This window comes from Ceraceosorus guamensis, assembly GCF_003144195.1.
Source record: "Ceraceosorus guamensis strain MCA 4658 unplaced genomic scaffold IE81scaffold_92, whole genome shotgun sequence".
Taxonomy (NCBI): domain Eukaryota; kingdom Fungi; phylum Basidiomycota; class Exobasidiomycetes; order Ceraceosorales; family Ceraceosoraceae; genus Ceraceosorus; species Ceraceosorus guamensis.
In genome coordinates this window covers 25,879-45,429 of record NW_020290087.1, presented here as the reverse complement: position 1 = coordinate 45,429, position 19,551 = coordinate 25,879, and the positions used below count along the sequence as shown (strand labels likewise).

General features: G+C 57.4%; 7 protein-coding genes across 7 annotated transcripts; 5 read left to right on the top strand and 2 right to left on the bottom strand.

Annotated features, from left to right (window-relative positions):
- Positions 1-2,365: 2,365 nt before the first annotated feature.
- On the top strand, positions 2,366-2,806 carry IE81DRAFT_294252 (hypothetical protein; the record flags this gene model as incomplete). Its single annotated transcript, XM_025512045.1, has 2 exons — positions 2,366-2,568; positions 2,659-2,806. Coding segments are annotated over 2 exons (351 nt in total), but the record flags the coding sequence as incomplete, so codon positions are not given.
- Positions 2,807-3,754: 948 nt separating this feature from the next.
- Positions 3,755-8,173, top strand: IE81DRAFT_326135 (hypothetical protein). Its single transcript, XM_025514739.1, has 5 exons — positions 3,755-5,834; positions 5,903-7,019; positions 7,088-7,453; positions 7,532-7,840; positions 7,930-8,173. The coding sequence occupies exons 1-5, from the start codon at positions 4,106-4,108 to the stop codon at positions 8,000-8,002; spliced, it is 3,594 nt and encodes a 1,197-aa protein (XP_025366999.1). The 5' UTR covers positions 3,755-4,105; the 3' UTR covers positions 8,003-8,173.
- A 41-nt stretch (positions 8,174-8,214) lies between these two features.
- Positions 8,215-11,008, bottom strand: IE81DRAFT_305949 (hypothetical protein). The gene is made up of 9 exons (XM_025512337.1): positions 10,580-11,008; positions 10,473-10,486; positions 10,077-10,366; positions 9,847-9,981; positions 9,659-9,785; positions 9,378-9,505; positions 9,059-9,259; positions 8,615-8,955; positions 8,215-8,519 (listed from the first exon to the last, which is right to left on the bottom strand). The coding sequence occupies exons 1-9, from the start codon at positions 10,717-10,719 to the stop codon at positions 8,474-8,476; spliced, it is 1,422 nt and encodes a 473-aa protein (XP_025366998.1). The 5' UTR covers positions 10,720-11,008; the 3' UTR covers positions 8,215-8,473.
- Positions 11,009-11,261: 253 nt separating this feature from the next.
- IE81DRAFT_326132 (hypothetical protein) lies at positions 11,262-14,766 on the top strand. The gene is made up of 5 exons (XM_025514738.1): positions 11,262-12,039; positions 12,263-12,490; positions 12,583-14,217; positions 14,294-14,473; positions 14,551-14,766. Exons 1-4 carry the CDS (start codon positions 11,398-11,400, stop codon positions 14,384-14,386), a joined length of 2,598 nt encoding a protein of 865 aa, XP_025366997.1. The 5' UTR covers positions 11,262-11,397; the 3' UTR covers positions 14,387-14,473; positions 14,551-14,766.
- IE81DRAFT_256700 (hypothetical protein) lies at positions 14,413-14,942 on the bottom strand. Its single transcript, XM_025511356.1, has one exon. The coding sequence runs from the start codon at positions 14,890-14,892 to the stop codon at positions 14,557-14,559; it is 336 nt and encodes a 111-aa protein (XP_025366996.1). The 5' UTR covers positions 14,893-14,942; the 3' UTR covers positions 14,413-14,556.
- Positions 14,943-15,426: 484 nt separating this feature from the next.
- Positions 15,427-15,971, top strand: IE81DRAFT_294218 (RNA-binding domain-containing protein; the record flags this gene model as incomplete). The annotated part of the gene is made up of 2 exons (XM_025512041.1): positions 15,427-15,721; positions 15,844-15,971. Coding segments are annotated over 2 exons (423 nt in total), but the record flags the coding sequence as incomplete, so codon positions are not given.
- A 1,768-nt stretch (positions 15,972-17,739) lies between these two features.
- IE81DRAFT_343090 (carbonic anhydrase) lies at positions 17,740-19,111 on the top strand. Its single transcript, XM_025515727.1, has 2 exons — positions 17,740-18,368; positions 18,603-19,111. Exons 1-2 carry the CDS (start codon positions 18,090-18,092, stop codon positions 18,993-18,995), a joined length of 672 nt encoding a protein of 223 aa, XP_025366994.1. The 5' UTR covers positions 17,740-18,089; the 3' UTR covers positions 18,996-19,111.
- Positions 19,112-19,551: the final 440 nt, after the last annotated feature.

The following is a 19,551-nucleotide window of genomic DNA, read 5'->3' as shown; positions in this document are numbered from 1 at the left end:
TAGAGCCTTCAGGGCTCAGCTGCACATCGTCGAAATCTTCGCTGTCCAGGCCATCCAATAGATTGGAGTGCATGTTAGTTAGATTATCCATGGCAACAATGCCCCGCTGTTGACCAGGGCTGGAGAAAACGCCGATTCCTTGCGCCGGCGGCGCGGGATCGTTCAAGGCCGTACTAAAAGGCTCTCTCGAGCTCGATGGTGCCACAATGGGCTCAATAGGGGCTTTGAAGGCCAGCGTTGGTGAGTTGCTGAACGGCTTCAACGAGTCTGCCGCGTCGACGGTGCAATGTAAAGGCCCTGGTTGGTAAGCGGCAAGTGGCCCATCGCGCCACTGACTACTGTGTGTCTGCAGCTCACACATATCACGCGACCCGCCATCTATGGGAGCGGATCTTGTGGTTGTGGTGGGAGAAAGGCGCTCTTGCAACACAGTGGTCACAAAAGCGTTGTTGGGGTCCTCTACAGCCACGCCCGACCCAGCATCACTAGCGCGCACAGTGTATAATGCTGGACTGTCCTCATCGTGAGCTGTGATCTGCGTCTGTTCGAGCTTGGCATCCAATCTGACAGCCTCCTCTCGTTCACACGCCGGCGTTGGCGATTTGGATGTTGGCATGGGATGTGAGCCAGGTATTGGACGTTCGTGATGGGCCGGCACAGATGCAGTACCCTCTACTTGTAGCGAAAGCGGACAGGCGTCGTCTTGGCCGGCACAGACATGGAGCCTTTTGTCATCTGCGTCTCCACGAGCCTGGGAAGCACCGATTTCTGCTGCGTGTTGTGCACGGCTGGGTCGACTCTCCTTCTGAGGCGGCGAGTCCAGCGTTCCATGCGAGACCTTCGACAGTCTCTCGTTTTCTTCGAAAGCTCCCGCTGACCCACGAGCGACTCCGTTCGGCGTTACGTGTGCTCCATCCTCCAGTGGGCTCGAGCTCGGCGCCAAGATGCGAGGGTTGGCACGTCTTGTGGAATCTTCGGAGATCCTTTCCACGTCGCTGCTTGCTTCAGCACGGCTTTGATCCTCTTCATTCGTATCCTTGCCAGGCGGATTGCCGTCCTGCGCCGCGCTTCGAGATGCTCGTCTGCGCGCGCGTCCGTCGGTACTCGTGGCCATGATGAGTTGGTCAGCTTGCCGCATAGCATCGAATGCTTCTATGTCCTTCTGCCTCTTTTGCTCTTCCCTGGCCTTACCCTTGGCAGAACCGAGTAGCTGTGGACGAGCAGATGGCGTTTTGCCGGAATTGGCATCGCGTCTTCGAAGAGTACGTGTGGGTGGAGCTGCATCGCAGGAATGCGCGCTCCCTCTGGCACGCGCATCGCGCTCAGCACGACCATTCCTATGCTTGGCCGAGCTCTCATCTGATCCCGTGCTGATGCGAGAGGTGCTGGGAATCGTGATAGGTGCGAGCGGTTCAGCTTGCTGCTCAGAGAGCCGCGTGGATGTCCGACGACGCTTCGGCGACGACATGCTATGAACCCTGCCGTGGGTGATGGTAATCGAAGGAAGCGACGCGGAGGCGCGCTTCTACCGGCTTGTATGCGCTCCGCCCATCGAAGGGCTGCTGCGTGCGGGGTCGAGGTGCTAGAAGTCTGGGCTGGTTGACACGTTTGGACGATCTGTAAAGCTTGACCTTGAGGCGATGCTAGCGAGACGTTGTCCGTGGAAGTCGTGAGTGTGAGTGTGAGTGTGAGGAGTCCAACACTCCACTCGCGGCGTGCAGCAGCTGGTGGTTGGTTGTTGCTGCAGATCGCCGCACCTCACTCACACTCTACGCGCCATCAGACGCGCGCGAAGCAACGCTTGGACGCGCCTGCCTGTCTGCCTTCTACCGTGCGAGATGGCGCCGCTCGCGCGGATTTGAGATGCGATTCGATCGTGATTTCAATCTTGAATGTGGATTCATGATCATACGGGTGGGGGTATAGCTGGTCTCGCACACGAATCATTCACTCTGACTCTTGACTCACGACCTTGCATCCTCTGGCACCGACTCGATTAATTCTGACTTGCACCTCGACCCAAGTGGACATACATTGCCATCTACCTGGCCTTGCATTTCAGCCTTCCCCCGCTTGCACCCTCGCTTCGCTCCTTTGCGAGCTTCTCAGCGTGCCTCTCGAAGCCGTAGCGCCAGCATCCCCGTACAGTGACGACATGACCGTTGCATCCGCCGAAGCTTCCTCCTCAAAGTCGCCATCGCCGCAGCAGGTCGAAGTTGACGTGAGTCCGTAGCCCTTGCGAGGCTGCGACGCGGGTGCAAGCTCACTCTCGGAATCGTCGGCCACGTGTGCACAGGCCAACGCGCTTTCTTCGGCCATTCTAGAGCTGGTGGCTGTGCTTCCCGTCAAGCCGTCAGCTGAAGAAGCAACAACTTATCTCGCTTCTCTCACACCCATCTTGGCCCAACTCAGAGCCTTGGGCAGAAGGGTTGCGGAGGACAATAAGAGATCCAAAGGCAAGGTGGCCGAGAGGAGAGCAGAGGTGGACGAATCTAGGTTGAGATTGCAAAACTTGGAGTATGAGAGGAGCCAATTGGAGGGAGAGATTAGGAGGTGTAAAGAGTTTGTGTGAGTGGTGCAAATACGTCGGGACGCGATGTGCATGTATGCGCCTGTTTCGCTGACCATGCCTCGGTGCCTCTGCACTCGCTCCTCCAGATCCGTCTTTCAGGATATTGAGCTCAGAGATTTGTCAGAATTTCAAGCTGTGGCGCCCGAAGAGCTCCGGACGGAGCAGATCTTGTCAGACCCGCACAGCTTGATGCTGGCGAGATTGGAGTATGAGCTGATCGAAAGGCAACAGTGAGTAGCATGTATGCTGATGCTCCGAGATCTGGTAGCTCAATGCCGAGTCGCTGCTCCTTTCACGTACCGCCTACCTGGTTTCAGGTTGGAAGAGGAGAGAAGAGGCTTGCTATCCGTCAAGTCACAATTCTTGCACACCAACAGATCCAAAGCGGGTCAAATTGCGGAAGCCGAAGCGGAGCTGGGACGTCTATTGTCAAGTGTGAGTTCGCCGTGCGACGCGGTGCGGTGCGGTGCGGTGTAATTGTCGAAGCGACATGTATGCGCTGAGAATTGACGACCGCTGACGACCGCAACACGGCGCTGAACGTGCGCGCGCGACTTTTAAAGACGGCAGAAGCGGTCGCGCAGCGATTGGAAGCTTGTCAAGCTCCTACCGAAACTGCGACAGAAGCCTAGCAAGCGTATTACTCGGATTCGACGAGAAGCTGGCTTACATGTCTTACATGCAACCTGTTTTCTCGCGCGTCTTGTGGTGACGAAACAAAGGCTCTCGACCTTTGTCTGCATGTCTTTCCAGGGCTCGCACAACATGACTGGCGCTCGAATCGTGAATGCAATCTCACATACCGATCGAGCTCCTCGTCTCCATTTCTTTTTTCGTGATTACATGTGCGTCGCGCAAAGCGTGTGGCTTGCCTCGTGCACCCGCAACGCAGCTAGCAGTGGTGAGTCAGAGTCTTGAGTCACGCGGGTGGTGAGGAGGAGGAGGGGGCCCTTGCATGGAATTCGACCCAAGGCTGCTCGCTGCAGCTATACCTACCGTACAGGCTCGGTTCATGCGCGTGCGTGCGGGCGGGCGTGCGGGCGGGCGGGCGCTGCTTCCCTTGGTGATCGTGATCGCTGCTGCTGCTGCTGCTGCTGCATGCGCGCTTGATCCCACGCGCGCGCCACACAACAAGCACTCACCACTCTTGACTCGCACTGTACGCACCATCGGAGCGGCAATCGTGAATGAGGTTTCGAACTCGTGACTGTTGTGAGAGGCGCGCGGCAACGCTATACAATCGTGAATGCTGCCAACACGCCCATCATCTCCACGCTCCGTGTGTGCGAGTGCAAGTGCAAGTGCTCGCACCACCACCTCTTCATCTTAGCTTACGTACACAAGCTTGTGCGACCTCGCTTCCTCATCGCATCGCTGCCGCGTGACTGAGCCGGCAGCGGACCAGTCGATCCTCCTCCTCCTCCAGCACACACGCAACCAACACACGAGTCGCTGGCAAAGGGCCGCATTCCACCTTTCCAAACGCCGCACACACACTTGTACTCTCGCGTCGTCTTGGTCGCAGGAGTCGTGATGTCAGCGCCAGCATCACCCCCGCTCGTAGGTGGCGAGCCAGGTGCACCGACAGGCGGACACCCTCACACCATCTCGCCCCCTACCCCCGCACCCTCACCTCAACCTTCTGGCCTGTCTCGTCTGGCCACTTCCTCAGCTTCCTCAGCCAGCGCAGCTCTGATCTCCGCCCTACCCACAGATGGAGCGACACTTCGCAAGTACATTTCGCTCATCTTCCCCTCTCTCATCAGCAGCGACAGGTTGCAGGTCCTCAGCGAGCTACTGGCGCTCTGCTCTTTGAGAGAGTTGGCTCAGCTTCAATCCGACATCTCACCTCGACTCAAGGTGGATTTTCTGGGTGCCCTGCCCATCGAGCTCAGTCTGCACGTGCTAGGATTCATCGATGACCCAAGAACGTTGGCCAGAGCGAGCGCCGTCAGCAGATTCTGGCGCAGCTTGGTCAATGATGAACATACGTGGAAGGCAATGTGCTCCAAATACGCGTTCAGGCTCCGAAGGACTAGCATGTCTGCAAGTCAAAGCGCTCCCTTTTTGCACCACCAACCTGCCTTTAGTCTGTCGCCTCTATATCCTGCTGCCAGTGCTTCCAGACTTGGATACCCTCGCGGCATGTCCCGAGCTAGCTTTAGCGACGAGGATGTGGTGGAGGAAGACGCAGTAATGGAGGAAGAGGACGAACATCTCGATGACGGCCAAATCCTCTCTTCCCTCTACGAGCGCTATCGAGCTCGTGGTTTGGATCCGTCCAACGCTCTTCACGAGCTACGAACCCTTCACGATCTCTTCCTCGCCAAGCAGGCAGATGGAAGTATCGCCGGCGGCACCAACTCGAGCTCAGACGCCCTCGGTGTGGGACTGGCGAAAGCTGGAAGAGGCAGCCTAGACATGAGCGAAGCGGACAGAATGTTTTATCGTCAACTGGAAGAGATTGTAGCTGAAGAATCTCGCGAGCGCTACGGAGAGGAAGTGGTCGATGGTGCGGATGATGACGCGTACGAACAGCCAAGGTCTCTACATGCAGGTCCATCGTCCGATTCGTCGCGGGCACTCGGCGAGACGAGTAGTCGAACGCCCGAAGCCGGAAATGCGACCGCGCCAGGCAATTGGGGCTGGCTCAGCGCTGGCTCTTTTGCAAATCTGCCGGGCTCTAGGATGCTGCCCTCTTGGCCAGCGTCGAGGACACCTAGAGAAGGCTCCGCAGTGACTGCTGGTCTTGGAGCTCTCACCAGTCCAGCTAGGGATCGGGCAAGCTTGCCACAGGTCGGCGAATATGGGACTGCGCCCCCCGAGTCAGCGCACAGACCTGCCGATGGCTATGGAGAGGGAGATGTCGAGATGAGCGACAGTACGGAAGAGGCAAGCGTCGCTGCTCACGTTGCTCGCTCATCAGCACGCCGCGATCGCGACCCCTTGCATGCATCGCCATCGAACACGACCACCTCTGCGCCGCGAAGGCGATCGGGAGATGCGCAAGGCAAGCGGATGAAGAGGCGCAGCGCTCCTGGTCAAGCTCATGCGGCATCTGCATCCGACGTCTTCCAAAATGCAGCTTCCTCCTCCGCCAAGGGAGCGACGCCGAGCTTTGCGCTCGGAAGACCTTCTTGGATGTCCGGGTCAAATGCAAAGTCTAATCGAGCGGCCACATATGCGGAAGGCTTGCCGGAAGCTCAGTCGCGCAGCACGCCTTTTAGCTACAAGACGCACTTCAAGCTGGCTTACTTGACGGGTGAGTTTGCATCAAATTGCCAGCGGCTGCCGGTAGGCTAATCCTTTGAACGCTCCTGACCATCGCAGAGTCCAACTGGCGTAAAGGTGGGCGTTTGCTCACTCGGTACACTTCTACGGAAGGCGGTGCAGTGGTCACATCCCTGGCCGTCGACAAGGAATGGATCGTGGTGGGTATGGCGAATGCCAAGATTCACGTCTTCGACGCGCAGACAGGCCTTTACGCGCGGACGTTGATAGGCCACGAGACTGGTGTGTGGGCCCTTACGCTGGTCTCGAGCACGGGAGGCAGTCAAGCTCGGCTGGGTGGAGGCAACGGCAAGGGAAAGCAAGACGCGGCTAAATTAGCGCGAGCAGATGCTGGTGCTGCGAGCGGAGGCGATCTCGAGCTCGTAGAGCACGATCTTCGACCAAGCGCATCTGCATACGACGACGAGGCGCTGATGTACGGCGGAAACCTTGACGCGTCGGCAAGATCGACTTGGAGCTCCACAAGCGACGCTCCCCTTCGAGCTCCCTCGCTTATCTCGAGATCTAGCGCTGCCAAGGCTGTGCCGAGCCGAACGCAGAGCAGCAGTGGTTTGTACACCGTCTCGTCTAACGATTCTGCTTCTGGCGAGGATGAGACGCTGGAATGGTTTCACAGAGCTAGGCGGGCGATGCTGCGCAAAGCTACGAGCAGCTCCAATCTCAATTCCGGAGCTGTGGCTGGCGACGGTGCGAATGCTAGCGCTGCTTCATCGTCACTGCGAGGTGGACCCATCTCAGCGCCTGCAGCTGCCGCTTCGCTCAACGCAGCAACTGGATCAGCTCGAGACTTTGCACGAGCGCAAGCAGAAGCGGAAGCTGATGCCGGCAATGTCAGAGATGCTGTCATGACTGCATCGTCTGGCGCAAGTGGTGGCATCCCGACGCACATTACCGATCAGCTGAACGCTTCCCACTCGAGCTTCTTTGGCGACTCGGACGCTGGAGATGCTCCCTCGGCTTGGGCCAACAGCAGGTCTCCGATGGGCGCCGCTGGCTTCTTTGCACCTTCTGGTGGAACACATCGCGCGAGCGGGGGCGGAAGGCCCTTCAGCAATGCGAATCCGTGCGGAAGCGTCAAGGGCTACGGCAACAGGGATGCGCTCGTCGTGACTGGCGGTTGCGACCGGGACGTTCGCGTGTGGAATTTGAGGACTGGGTGAGTGCGCTTGGATTGAAAGGACTTGGCTTGCGACGTCGTGCTGATTGCATTCATGCCAATATCAGGGTCTGCGAACACATCATGTCTGGCCACGGCTCCACGGTCAGATGTTTGAAGGTGATAGAAGGTCGTCCACTCGCTGTATCGGGCTCTAGAGATAGCACAGTGCGCGTCTGGAACATCCAAACCGGCAAGCTGGTGCACCAATTGTCGGGACACCAGCATTCGGTGCGCTGCGTCGAAGTGGCTGGCAATAGGATAGCTAGCGGAAGTTATGACTGCATGTGCAGAATCTGGGACGTCGATACGGGAGAGTGCATCAATGTCCTGAGGGGACATTTCCACCAGATCTACGCCATCGCATTTGATGGTGTCAGAGTGGCTACCGGGAGTTTGGACTCGACGGTGCGCATTTGGAGCGCTTCGACCGGGTGAGTCGTCGTCGCGCGTGCCGCATTTTCGATGTGCATCGTCTGACGCGCATCATCTTCTGGCCCGCACTCTGCCAGCGAGTGCCTTTGCGTCCTGCAAGGCCACACTTCGTTGGTGGGACAGCTGCAATTGACAGACTCTACGCTGATCACCGGCGGTTCGGATGGTCGAGTGATCGTCTTTTGCTTGGACACATTCACCACCAAAGCCCGCTTGTGCGCGCACGACAATTCCGTCACTTGCTTGCAGTTCAACGACCGCTTCATCGTTACGGGAGGAAACGATGGGCGCGTAAAACTCTGGGACTTTGCTACAGGCCAATACATCAGAGAGATGGTAGAGCCTGCCGAAGCGATTTGGAAAATGACATTCAGGAACGATTGTTGGTGAGTTTTTGAGTTGGGAAGTGGATGGTGATTGAAGCGTGCGACGAGGCGAGGGCTCATACTATTGCACCCGCTTCCGCGTTCCACAGCATCATTCTTTGTCGACGCAACGGTCGCACTTCGATGGAGACCATCAGCTTCCGACCTCTTTTAGATTCATGAATCCAGTTGCACCTGCAGGTGCAACTGACAAGCTCGCGCCACCTTTACTGTGCCACGATAGTCTCGAGCTGCTTAGCGGAGTCAATATCAACCAAGCGCAATCCCCCTCTGCACAGCATCTCTTTACCTTCTCTTGGCCGCACGAACCCGCTCGCTAAAACGCAATCCCCCCCCCCCCCCCCCCCCCCCCCCCCCCCCGACCTGCCCTTTTTGTATTTGTTTATATCTTGATTCCTCATGCATGCACGCGTGACCCGTCGCGCTCGCTCGCCGCCTTACTTGGGAGTTGAGTCGACATGCATGTCATTGACGAATCTACTTCGCGAGGGGGCGTGGGCAGTTGCCACGAAGCGCACGAAACCCATGTTGTGGTGATGAGGACGCTTGTCAAAGTCGAAAGCAGCTAGGTGAAGGAGGAGCATGTGGAATCGGAGCCTTGCACGCGTGCGTGCGTGCGTGCTCGCTGCTCGATCAGGCGCCTCGAGGCACGGTCGGTCCAGTGCCTCTGACGATGAGTCTGGAAGGGGCGCACGCGGCGACTCGGGTGTGAGCGCAGTGTGCAGGCATGCCGCATCGGTAGTAGTGCTTCGCCCGCGACCCTGAAAAACTCACCCATTCTCAATCATCTCCAATCTCAAAAGCAGCCGTTTAGCAGCGGTGATCCTCTTCTCCCCAATCCTGATCGCATCATCAAACAACTCTTGCCTCTTGTCCCTCCTCTTTAATTCCATCACACCTCGCGTCAAGTCCAATCTTCCTTGAACCTCTCCCCTCTGCACCAACCCAATCAGCTCCGGAAGCGTTTGGGCTTCCGTCCAGCCGAAAGCGTCGCCCACGCGCGAGACGCTTACGCTGTCGAACGAATGCAGAAATTGCTGCATCATGCGAGTGATCAGCATCATCTTGAGCGTTGGGACATGGGGTCCAAGGTGAATGTCCAGATGGTGCCGAGTCTGTCGAGACATCGAGGAAACGCATCAGCACACTCTGCAAGGCACTCGCTTGCTGGAACCCCATTCGACGTCGAGACGTCGACACCAGCACGGGCGCACTCACCCTCCACTTTTGTAAAAGGTGCAAGCCCCCATTGTAGTCGCAAGCGTAAAAGGCCTCTAGAATAGCTCTAGAGTGAGGTGAATGCTCCAAAAAGGCTGCAAATGCTGCACTATCCACGAGCGCGCTCTTTAACCTCCTTCGATCAAAGGTAGCGAGGGCAGAGAGAACAGTGTAGAGCGCAATGTCGGCAGGAGACATGATCTGCAGCCACAAATTTGGGTGGGGTGCCAACGCTCCGTCAGCATCCGCAGTGTGACTTGAAACCCCCCACTCGTGCTCTTACATGCGCATAAGTTGCAGCCAACCGAGTCGAAGCGACATCGCCAGGCAATCCGAGCCAGATTCTAGCCGCTTTCTCAAAGTTGCCCATCCCCAGCTGGGCAAGCGCAGCGGTGATGGACAGCCTAGCTGCGAGATCCTTGACTCCTCTATCAGCTGTAGCTTGGTCTCTTCGAGCCGCAGCGCTCGTTGCGGACGTAGAAGCACGAGCCATTTCTTCTCTCGTCGAAGAGCCGCCGGAGCGAAAGAGCGCGCCGATAGCATCTCCACCTGACCCTAGACCTCCCTTAGATGCACCGCTGGCGGACGACAAAGAAGCACCTGCACCACTCGTCTTGCGAGCAGAGGAAGAAGCGGCCGCGGCATTGGGATTGTACGTCTCCAGCACACCTTCAGCTTTGGAGACCCAGGTGGAGACGTTCGTGTAGTTTTGCAGCTCCAGCGAGATCTAAAGGAGAGAGTTGGGAATGATGAGACTTTGTCGTCATCTAGGCACGCCTGCGACGCACCTCGATCACACCCAAACACATCTCTACAACGTGTTCGCTGGTGGAGCAGAATTCCCTCGTCTTTTGGTAGCATTGAAGTGCTTCGCTCATCCTGCCTGTCGCTCTAAAGTGTTCTGCCAGATCACGATGGCCCATCTTGATGAGGGAGCACGAGGAGCGGGCGCGCGTAAGACCGAGGAGCATACGCACGCCGAAATGAGAGCGACGTCAGGAGAACTTTCCCAACTCACACGAATGCTCTCCTTGATCATGTTGTTCTGATACCCTCTCAGCTCGATATCCAGCTTCTCCAGCTCCTTCTCATTCTCTAGATCGGCCTGTTGCACCCAAGCGTGGTTTGGCCTTTGCAGCTGTTCAGCGCCAGATGCTGGACCAGCTGAATCGCGTATTCGGAACGCATACAGGTACTGCTTCGTGTCTTGACCTTGACGCAGAAGCGCGATGGCTGCTTGAGAGCATACGAGACGCAGAGCTGGAGACCTCTCGGCGAGGTGCAACAGCCGGGCGATTTGCGTTTGCCCTGCGTGCACGGCGGAGGCGATGATGAGCGGTGGATAGACAGGATGAGGGCAAGATTGCGACTTTAGCTTCTGCGTCCTTGTGAGCGTCTTGGCCCCACATCTCACCCTTGTATGCCGATCTGTTGCGCGATGGAGGATGTCAGAAAGTGATGAGAACGTCTCAGCATGACACGTCGCTTGCACGTGCCCTGACAGCATTCGCCAAAGCTCACATGTAGCTCTCCCAATCAAAAGGATCGTCATCTTGAGGCGTCACTGTCTGTAGCGCCGCATCTTCTCCACTAAGCGCATGCGCGATCTGCTCGTCGTGCCGAGTAGCGTGCTCGGCGACAGACGTGCTGGATGTGGACATGATGAGTAGCGCCGAGATTGCGTGTGTGCCTCCAGCAAAAGGTGGACCAGCTAGCAGACGAGGGCGAGTGGCGGGGTGCAGAGGAGGCACGCGCACAGCGTGAGCCACGGGAGACTGCTGACTGCTGATATGACGTGTCGATGCGAGACTCTGAAGGCGTGCGGGATCCAGTCCTCGATCAAGGCGATCTGCCGAGCCGAGTGGAATGTGAATGTCGATCGTGCGAGTCGCGAGTTGCGAGTCGAGAAAAGCCGAGGAGGTCTCGAGTGTCGTCTGATGATGGTGTGCATGTCGGTGCGCGGGAGGTGCAGGCAGCCACCCTGCTGAAGATTCAGCATCGCACATGCTGCTACGCGTGCACAAGCAGCCTCAGCATCAGCGCGCAACGATGAGGGCTGCATCGACGCTAACGTGCGCGTGCTCGTGCTCGTGCGCGGTTTCCATGCGCGCACGCAAGGTGTGGAGGATGCATGCCTGGTGGATGTGCGCATATACGCTTCCCATCGGCAGCGCACTCTTGTCTCTTGACTCTTGACTCTTGCCTCACTCCTCGCTCCTCACTCCTTGCTTGTCCGACTCGCTAGTGACGGTACGCAAGATGGCATCCTCCTCGTTGCGCTCTCCTCCCTCTCCCTCCTCACTCCTCACTGAATACACTACTCAGTGACGGGATGCAGGATGGCATCCTCCTCGTTGCGCTTTGTTCCCTTGGACGCCGCTCCTGACGCACTTCACGACGATGACACCTTGGCCAAGATCAAAGCTTGGGATCCCAGAGGGTACGAAGCGACCAGATCATCGTCTTCTGCCTCCTCGTCTTCGCTCATGCCTCCCTCAGCTCCGGCATCGGCGTCGGCATCGGCATCGGTGTCGGCCCCCACCTCTATCTTGAGATCTAGTGCTAGCCTGTCGCCTGAACTGAGCCGGAGAGCCAAAGCTGTAGGCATGCAGTTGCTGGAGGAGTCGCAGCGTCGAATTGATCGCAGATCCCTCGAGCTTGAATGGAGTGCGGCAGCATCAGCATCAGAGCGAGGAGATGGAGAGGGGGAGGGAGACGTGGCGGGGATGCGTCAGTGGAGCGACGAGTGTATGCGAAGCAAGGAGATGCAGGATGCCCTCACCCAACTGCGTAACGTCGTCGCGGTCGAGAAGGGCAAGGAGAGCGCATTGACCAAGCAAATCTTGGTCCTTCTCAACGCATACGCTAGTCAGCTGCGCGTGCTCAGGACGAACAGAGCCCTGCGCACTCGCACTGCGTTGACAGGGCAAGCGCTCGACTTTGATCCCATCACGCCTAGGGACCAACAGACAAAGACGATCGTGAGTCGAGTCAGGTCGGCCAGGCGTTCAATCAGTCGGAAGGGCAGGCATGCAGAGACCAGTAACCGCAAAGAGAGGTGCATTCACGAACACAGCGCATAAGCAGCAACTCTGCGCGGGGCCTCGGACCACACCTGCTCAGCGTATAAAGGTCACTCTGGCACGCGCATTTTTGCACTTTTGACTCACCAATTTGCCTCCTTGTGCCACACTATACCCGCAGACCAGCAATGGCGAGGACAATATGCCAGACATTGTGCTCATCGCTGATGCTATGGCCTCCGTCTGCGTCGACCTCACCGATTCGCAGACCGACGTTGGAGATGGGACTTTCCGCCCCAGTGCATCCGCGCAGCATCCGTGGTTGCAATACGCGGCCGTGGTAGAGGTCAAGCGGCACGAGAGGGACGATTTGAATGAATCAACTGTTGGTCAGATGCTCAGATACGCCGTGAGTCCGCCGCACCGCGCCGGGCCGAGCCGCATGCTGCTCTGCTCTGCTCGTCGAACAAGCGCTCACATGCTCCGCATCTACCCATCTAGCGTCAGCTCCTGATCGCGCACCCCTTCGCGCGGTATGTGCATGTCGTCTCCTGGACCGGCAGCAAAGTTCGCATCTGGCAATTTGGAGCCAATGGAATAGTCTTCTCACGGGCGGTCGATGCTGCTGCGGCTGCCTTGCAGGACCAAACATCGCTAGACCATCTAGGTCGGCTTCTACACCTCCTAATGTCCGGCGAGTCTACCCTTCTGCCCCGCTGGACGCCAAAGTGTGACGAGGCACTTGCTCTGCTAGCGCAGCAAGTCGCACAGGAACAAGCAACAGCGAGGGAAGCGGGCATAGCTAACAACGGTCTCAACCAGGATCATGTGAACCTCATCACCAGCGATGCTCTTCGCGTCGTAAACGTGCGCCCGTCTTTGCACGGCTCTCGCACCGTCGTCTTTGGGGTTCCGCTACACGATCACGATGGTGAGCACATCTTTTTGAAATGCTGCTGGCTGTCAGAGCATCTGGCCCATCACGAAAGAACTATGCTGGACAAGCTGGGTGATGTGAGCGGTGCACCTCGTGCCCTTGCTTCCTTCGACCTCGGATGGACAGCGCCAAGTGGCAAGCCAGTCTGCGGAGCCGACGGGCGTGCGGACAAAGCAGAGCTGTGCGCATATGTGTTGGTCTTTACACAGCACCGCGGATATCAGATTCCCTTGACTGCATCATTGTCAGACAAGGCGGCCGTGTTGCAGCAGCTCGTACATCGACTGCATAATTATGCCCAAAAGGGGCTACACTACCGCGACCTCAACACTGGCAACGTCCTAATGAGGCCTGGCCCCAAAGCGAAGCCGCTCCTGGTCTTGGTAGACCACGGAAACGTGAGGGAAGGTGTTAACCCCCGTCGAGGCGTACAAGTCCGCGAAACGAGTCCTGGCGACATCACACGAGCGCATGATGATCAACTAGTCGCTATCATCCAAGATGATGCCCGGTCTATCAACCAACTCTTCGTACCATCTGGCATGCAAATGGCCGAGACTCAGTTGAGCACATATCGGACGAGCTTGGAATCATTTCGAAAGGACAAGCAATTAGCCGCATCGGCGACATTTGGCAAAGCAATTTATGACAAGCAAGTCTTGGAATCAGAAGCAAGATGGCGAAGCGCCCACAAGGACGCATATACTCGCCTGCATCGCTATTGTGACGACGTCGTCGAGTCGCTAATTTACATTCTTGTTTGGATTTCGACGCGCGCAAGCAAACTTAAAGATCTGTATAAGCACTTGACCAACCAGACTCGCAAGTCACTCACGTGGGAAGATGCTGATCAATTTCGACAAGTAAGCGCCCAAATTTCTGGTGGTCCTTCGCTAAGCTTACGCAACCTTTGCATCTCGCAGTTCGTCGAGCATTACCTAGACGGCGCATCACAGCTCGATCTGTTGGCGCTCCGATTGCTGCACGAGTGCGTCTTGCGAACGCAAAGACAGGTCCGTCAAATGATGGCGCGCCACTACGAGACAGCCATTCTACAAGGGCGCAACGACCTCCGTTTTGAGGATCTCAACCTCCGTGTGGCTGACGCCAAAGAACCTCCAATCAGCGACGAAGAAGTGTCATGCATGAGCGGATGTGCGCGAGAGCTGCTAGGCGTTCTGGTATTGACTGATCCGACGGTGAGCAGGACCTTTTCCTACGCCCGCGACCTCAAGCCGAGCTGCAGCTGACACACTTTGTCGCCTGCGCTAACAGGATCAGGAGAGGACGTTGAGTGAAATAAGCGACCGCTGCTCTGCCCAGGAGGGTGGTACAGGGAATGCCGCAGGCCGTCACGGCGCTTCGTGATGGCCCATAAAGGTGTCGCCGCGGGTTATTGCGAGAGGCTACACGTGGGCTTTTGACGGCTGCGAATGATCCGTCGACTGGGAATATGTGAGCTTCATTTGGCTCTGACTCGTCTGTACTTTCATCTTTGCCAATGTACTACAACAATCTCATTCGACACTAAGATACGGTCATGCAGGAGGCGCGCGCTGTCGAGAGGCGGAAGACATTTTGATTGGAGTAGAGGAGGGTTCATCGCAAGTCCTCCAACCAAAAGCCGCCCATGGGTGGAGCGCCCGGCGCAGAGCGGGAAAAGCACATGCTGAATCGGTTCGAGGGTTGCGGGAGCGCGAGCGAGGGATCTTGGACAGGTCGATGTAGAGCCGAGGGATCTCGAGGGAATATCTGGCTGCATTCTCACAGCATATGTTTGGGTGCACAAGCAGCAGCAGCAGCAGCAGCAGCAGCGCGCGCAGCGAGGTGGACTCAACTACGCGCACTGACACTTGAGGGTCACGTGACGTCATGCTTCAGCGGCACGCAATTCAAGATTCTTGAACAAGGCGCACGAGAGAAGCCGATGATGCTGCTGCAATCGATCCGTGGAGCGGCCGCGTTCGCGAGAAGAACCCCCGCCCGCCCGCGGTGGTGCCCATCTCTAGTTGGATTTCCTACCACGACCACCACGGACAGCGCTGATACACTCGTGACTCTCTGAAATTGACCAGGCACACCCAGCTTCTGGAGATTCAAGACTTGTTCTCACCTCCTCGAGATCGCAGTGCGAAGCAGCACGCTGCCCCAGGGGCCAGGCACACAATCACCCCTCTGCGACGGACAGGTCACCAAGCCCAAGGGGCATCAAGATGAGCGTCGCTTCTCCGTCACGCAGAGGCGATTCGAGAGGAAGAAGTGCGAGTCGCAGCAAGAGCAAGAGCGGAAGCTATTCACCCCGAAGCGTCAGTCCAAATCGGAGCACCGGTCGTGTCCGGAGCAGGAGCGCTGCAAGGATGGATGAGGACAGTTCCGGCAACGGAGGCAGAGCAACCACCCCGAGGCGCATGTCGACATCTCGTAGTCGCAGTCGTAGTCGTAGTAGTAGTCGAGGTCGAGGTCGAACATCTTCATCAAGATCGCGCTCCACTTCGGCATCGCGCTCACCGCCAGCTCGACGAGCACGTGCAGCTGAGCGCAGTCCACGACGACCAGACCAGGCTGGGAGAGGTGCGAAGCAGGAAGAGATGAGGACCGTGGCTGTGGGTGGACTTAGCAAAGCTGTGCATGCTCGTCATCTCGAATATATCTTTGGAGAATACGGATCCATCGAGCATGTTCTATTGCCGCGGTACAAGCTGTGTGAGTGGCTCGACACCGCGTCACGCGTCTCGAGGGCAGAGGGACCGAGGGTATGCTGTCGGGCACAGAGACAACATCCTGCTGCCGATTGCTGACGGAGCGTGCATTCTCACACCTCGCAGCGGGAGAGAACAAAGGCGAAGCTTACATCGTCTACCGAACGCCGGAAGAAGCGAGCATGGCAAAGTCGTACATGCACGCGGGTCAGATCGACGGATGCGTGATCAGCGTAGAATTGAGCTCTTTGCCTCGATCCATCACCGACTCTCACTCCTCTCGAGGGCCAGGCGGTAGTCATGCTCGTATGGAACAAAGAGAGGTGGACAGGAGCGTCTCGCGTGCTGACTACGGAAGGGATGCGAGAGGTGCGAGGGACTGGGAGAGGGACGCAAGAGATGGACGTGATAGGTGGGCACAGCAGCGTGACTATAGGAGCGGGCCACCCAGAGGCGCATCAGGGCCCAGACCGGAAGCCTATGGTGGGTACGGTCCTTCATACAGAGGTGATAGAGGTGCTCCTCACGATGCTCCAGGCGGATATGGTGGACGACCCCCTTCGGGTCCGCCACCGCATTCGAATCGCGGCTTTCCAGCAGGTGAAGCGCCTATGGGACCACGACGCCCACAAGTCGCTGGACGATGGGGTCAAGGTCCGCCTCAGCACGGCTGGGGACGCGACGGAGATGTCCGCGACAAAGAGAGGGAAACTAGACCTCCCCCGCCTTTACGTCCTAGGGAGGAGGAGAGAGGGGGGAGAAGGAGCGCAAGTCCCTACAGAAGAGGGAGCGGTAGCGGAAGCGGAAGCCCCATCGCCATGAGAAGACGAAGGAGCTCTACATTGTCACGAGACCATTAGATGGCCGATTCTTTGCAGCCATGCGACGTTATCGTGGCCAAAATTGATCAAAGTGACACTCAGAATGAAGGCAAAAACTGCCGGCACAAGGGATGTATGCGGCCCATCTCGATCTCGCCGACGCAGTGTGAATGTGCGCCAGATCATCCGCCAAGATGTTTGTGCCTCTCGATCAAGGCGACGAGGAACACCGTGCGAGTCGCACTTCCCGACTGTTCCAATCACCCCGCACGAAGGCTTGCCAGGCGTCTATGCACCCTTCCAAAGTACCACACTCTCCGACTTTCTGCGTCGTCATGACCCTGCATTGCCAGGCGCATGGCGTCGATCTTGCACTGTTGCGAGCCTGCCCTCGACTGGGCCATACAATGGTACTTGCGTGGAATGAACAACTGCGATGGCGGCATGGGTCACTGTGTGATTGCATTAAGAATGTGATTTTGCGCCATTGACGCACTGCTGGCTGTCGAGTCCCTAAATCGCCGACCTCCAGCACCTGCTCGGTGATGCAAGTGTACTTTCGGCACAGGGCTGAGAGAAACGGAGCGCTAAAGAAGCGCCTCGTCGATGCGTTGTAGGCGCTACTTGTGTGCCTTTGCTACGATTAGGACCAAGTCGTGTGCCGGTAGCCACGCGCCACCGCAGGAACAGGGACCTTCTCGTCCATCAGGTGGCAACTCGATGTCATTTGGCAGCAAAGCAACCACACCGTCAAGGCGTTCCCTTCTGCCGAGCTTGCACAGCACTCACGCAGAGTTCTCTGTGCTTCACTTTGAGGTCCTCCTTCAGCACGCTCGCGAGCTTGGTGTTGGAAGTTGCACGGCGGTGCAAGAGGAATGCCAGCGGTGAGTGGGCCGTCCATTTACCTGGGCGACCCAACTCTCGGGCTTGTCGACGGTTGCGTGCTGCGACTGCTTCGACGATACACTGCACGGTGGTATCGGCTCGGAAGAGGAGCAGGCGGCCCGCAGCACACCCGGCTCTCAGTTGTTGCCGTAATGAAATAAGGCGGGGAGCAGCGTCGTATGGGAAAGCGACACGAATCGTCTTGGGCATGGCAGGCATTTGCGGTACCAGGTCCATCCGTTCCTGACGCGTAACGCGTCTGTAGGCGACATCAAGTCGTACGATCGCATACACCTTCGCTTTCGAGTGGCAGGGTGTTCAGTAACCGCTGGGAGAGTGCCAACTACCACAGCAACGGGATAATAAAAAAGCTGACATCAACCCTCGGATGCTGGTCGAGATTCAGACTGCTTGGTAGGGGCAAGGTCTCATTGCGACTCGATCGCGGACACCCATCCCGTGCTGCTCTTGTCATGTCCTGACCTTCATTCGCGTCACACGAGCTGTGCCGGAGCGTTACAAAAGACGCGCGTAGCTTGTGAGGAATGACCCACTCTCCCAAAGCTCGCCTTTTTTTCGATTTGCGCCCCTTCACCCAATTTAAAGAACCGCAGCAAGAAAGTTTCCTCAAAAGAAACCCCTTCGCACCCTGCCACGTGCCACATTATGATGTTTCCATCGGCACGCTTGGTCGTGGTCATCTGCCTAGCCATCGTCGCGTCAAGCACAGCTTTGCCCAACACCGCAGCGCAGGCTCCTGGTATAGGTCCTCCATCTGGCTGGTTCGACGTTGAGGCCAGCACAAGCGAAGCCAAGCCAGCAGGGCAAAACACGTCCATGCCGACCAGCTACGAGGCTGGGGAGGCGAGTAGCAAGCTGCACGAGATGCTCAAAGCTCCGCCAGGATCCGTGGCCGAAAAGTTTGCTCGCAATAATGCGAAATTGGTGAGTTCATAGACTGGAGAGCAGAAAACTCTTGGCGATTAGGCCATCTTCATTGCATTGCCTCGCTCTAATTACACTCTTGCTTCTTGCCCTGATCGGCAGTCTCAAAGCTGGCGTCTACCGGCTGATACAAAGAGTCCAAGGGCCACGCTGATTGCCTGTGTGAGCGAAATGCAGGCAAAATGCTTGCGCTCGACGCTCCGTTGTTGACTTGTGCTGGTCTCTTGACGCCAGATGGATACTCGTATCTTGCCCGAAGCGGCCTTTGGACTCAAGGCAGGCGAAGTCAAGGTGCTGCGCTCTGCAGGTGGCCGGGTGCCAGACCTGCTGCGCAGCATTCATCTTGCTCAACATGTTTTGGGCGCCAAGGAAATCATCCTCATGCACCACACCAAGTGTGGTCTTTTGCACGCTAGGGACCAAGACATACGCAAGACGCTCGTCGAGAAGATCGGCCGTCGTGTCAAGCCGTTTGCGGATGTGATGACGTACTTTGGATTCGAGGACCTCCACCAATCTGTCCACGATGACATTGCGCTGCTCAAGAACGATCCGCTGGTCGATACGACGCTGATTACGGGCTGGATCCATGACGTAGATACCGGCAACGTGACTCGCGTGGCGTGAGCAAGGTCCAGCCGACTTCGAGACTTGCTGGAACGTGCTCGGATGTTTGCGGCCCGTGGTAGCGCTCGAGTTGCCGCAGTGTGGATGTCGATGCATGATGTGCGATCGACGCGGAGTGCAGTGGTCCTTTCCCTTGGTCCGCGGCCCGAGCGGCGGTAAGACCCACGGAAAGGGAGCCAGATAGACTAGCGACGACTGCACATATCTGGCCTTCTTTGGCACGGGGCAACAGTGCGCCGACGTTTCGGCAAACGATCTTGCCGACCAATTGGGGGGCGACTACTGCACCAAGACGAAAGTTTGCCCTCCCCGTCTCCGCGATTGCAAATTCCAAAGCACACCCAGTCAGGTTCATCTGCTCACCGCTCATGATGGGTAGCGAGCTCTTCTCGCAATGGTAGGCTGGCAGCTGTCATGCCTCTGCGCAGCTGTGAGACTTGCAGTGTGAAGCGCGCTTTGTATTGGCATCCGAATCGTCGAAGCGAAATGAAATGAACGCTCGGCTCTCGCCGCGCGAGTCCGCGGGAGCCACTCAGACTCGACGCAAAGTCTACCT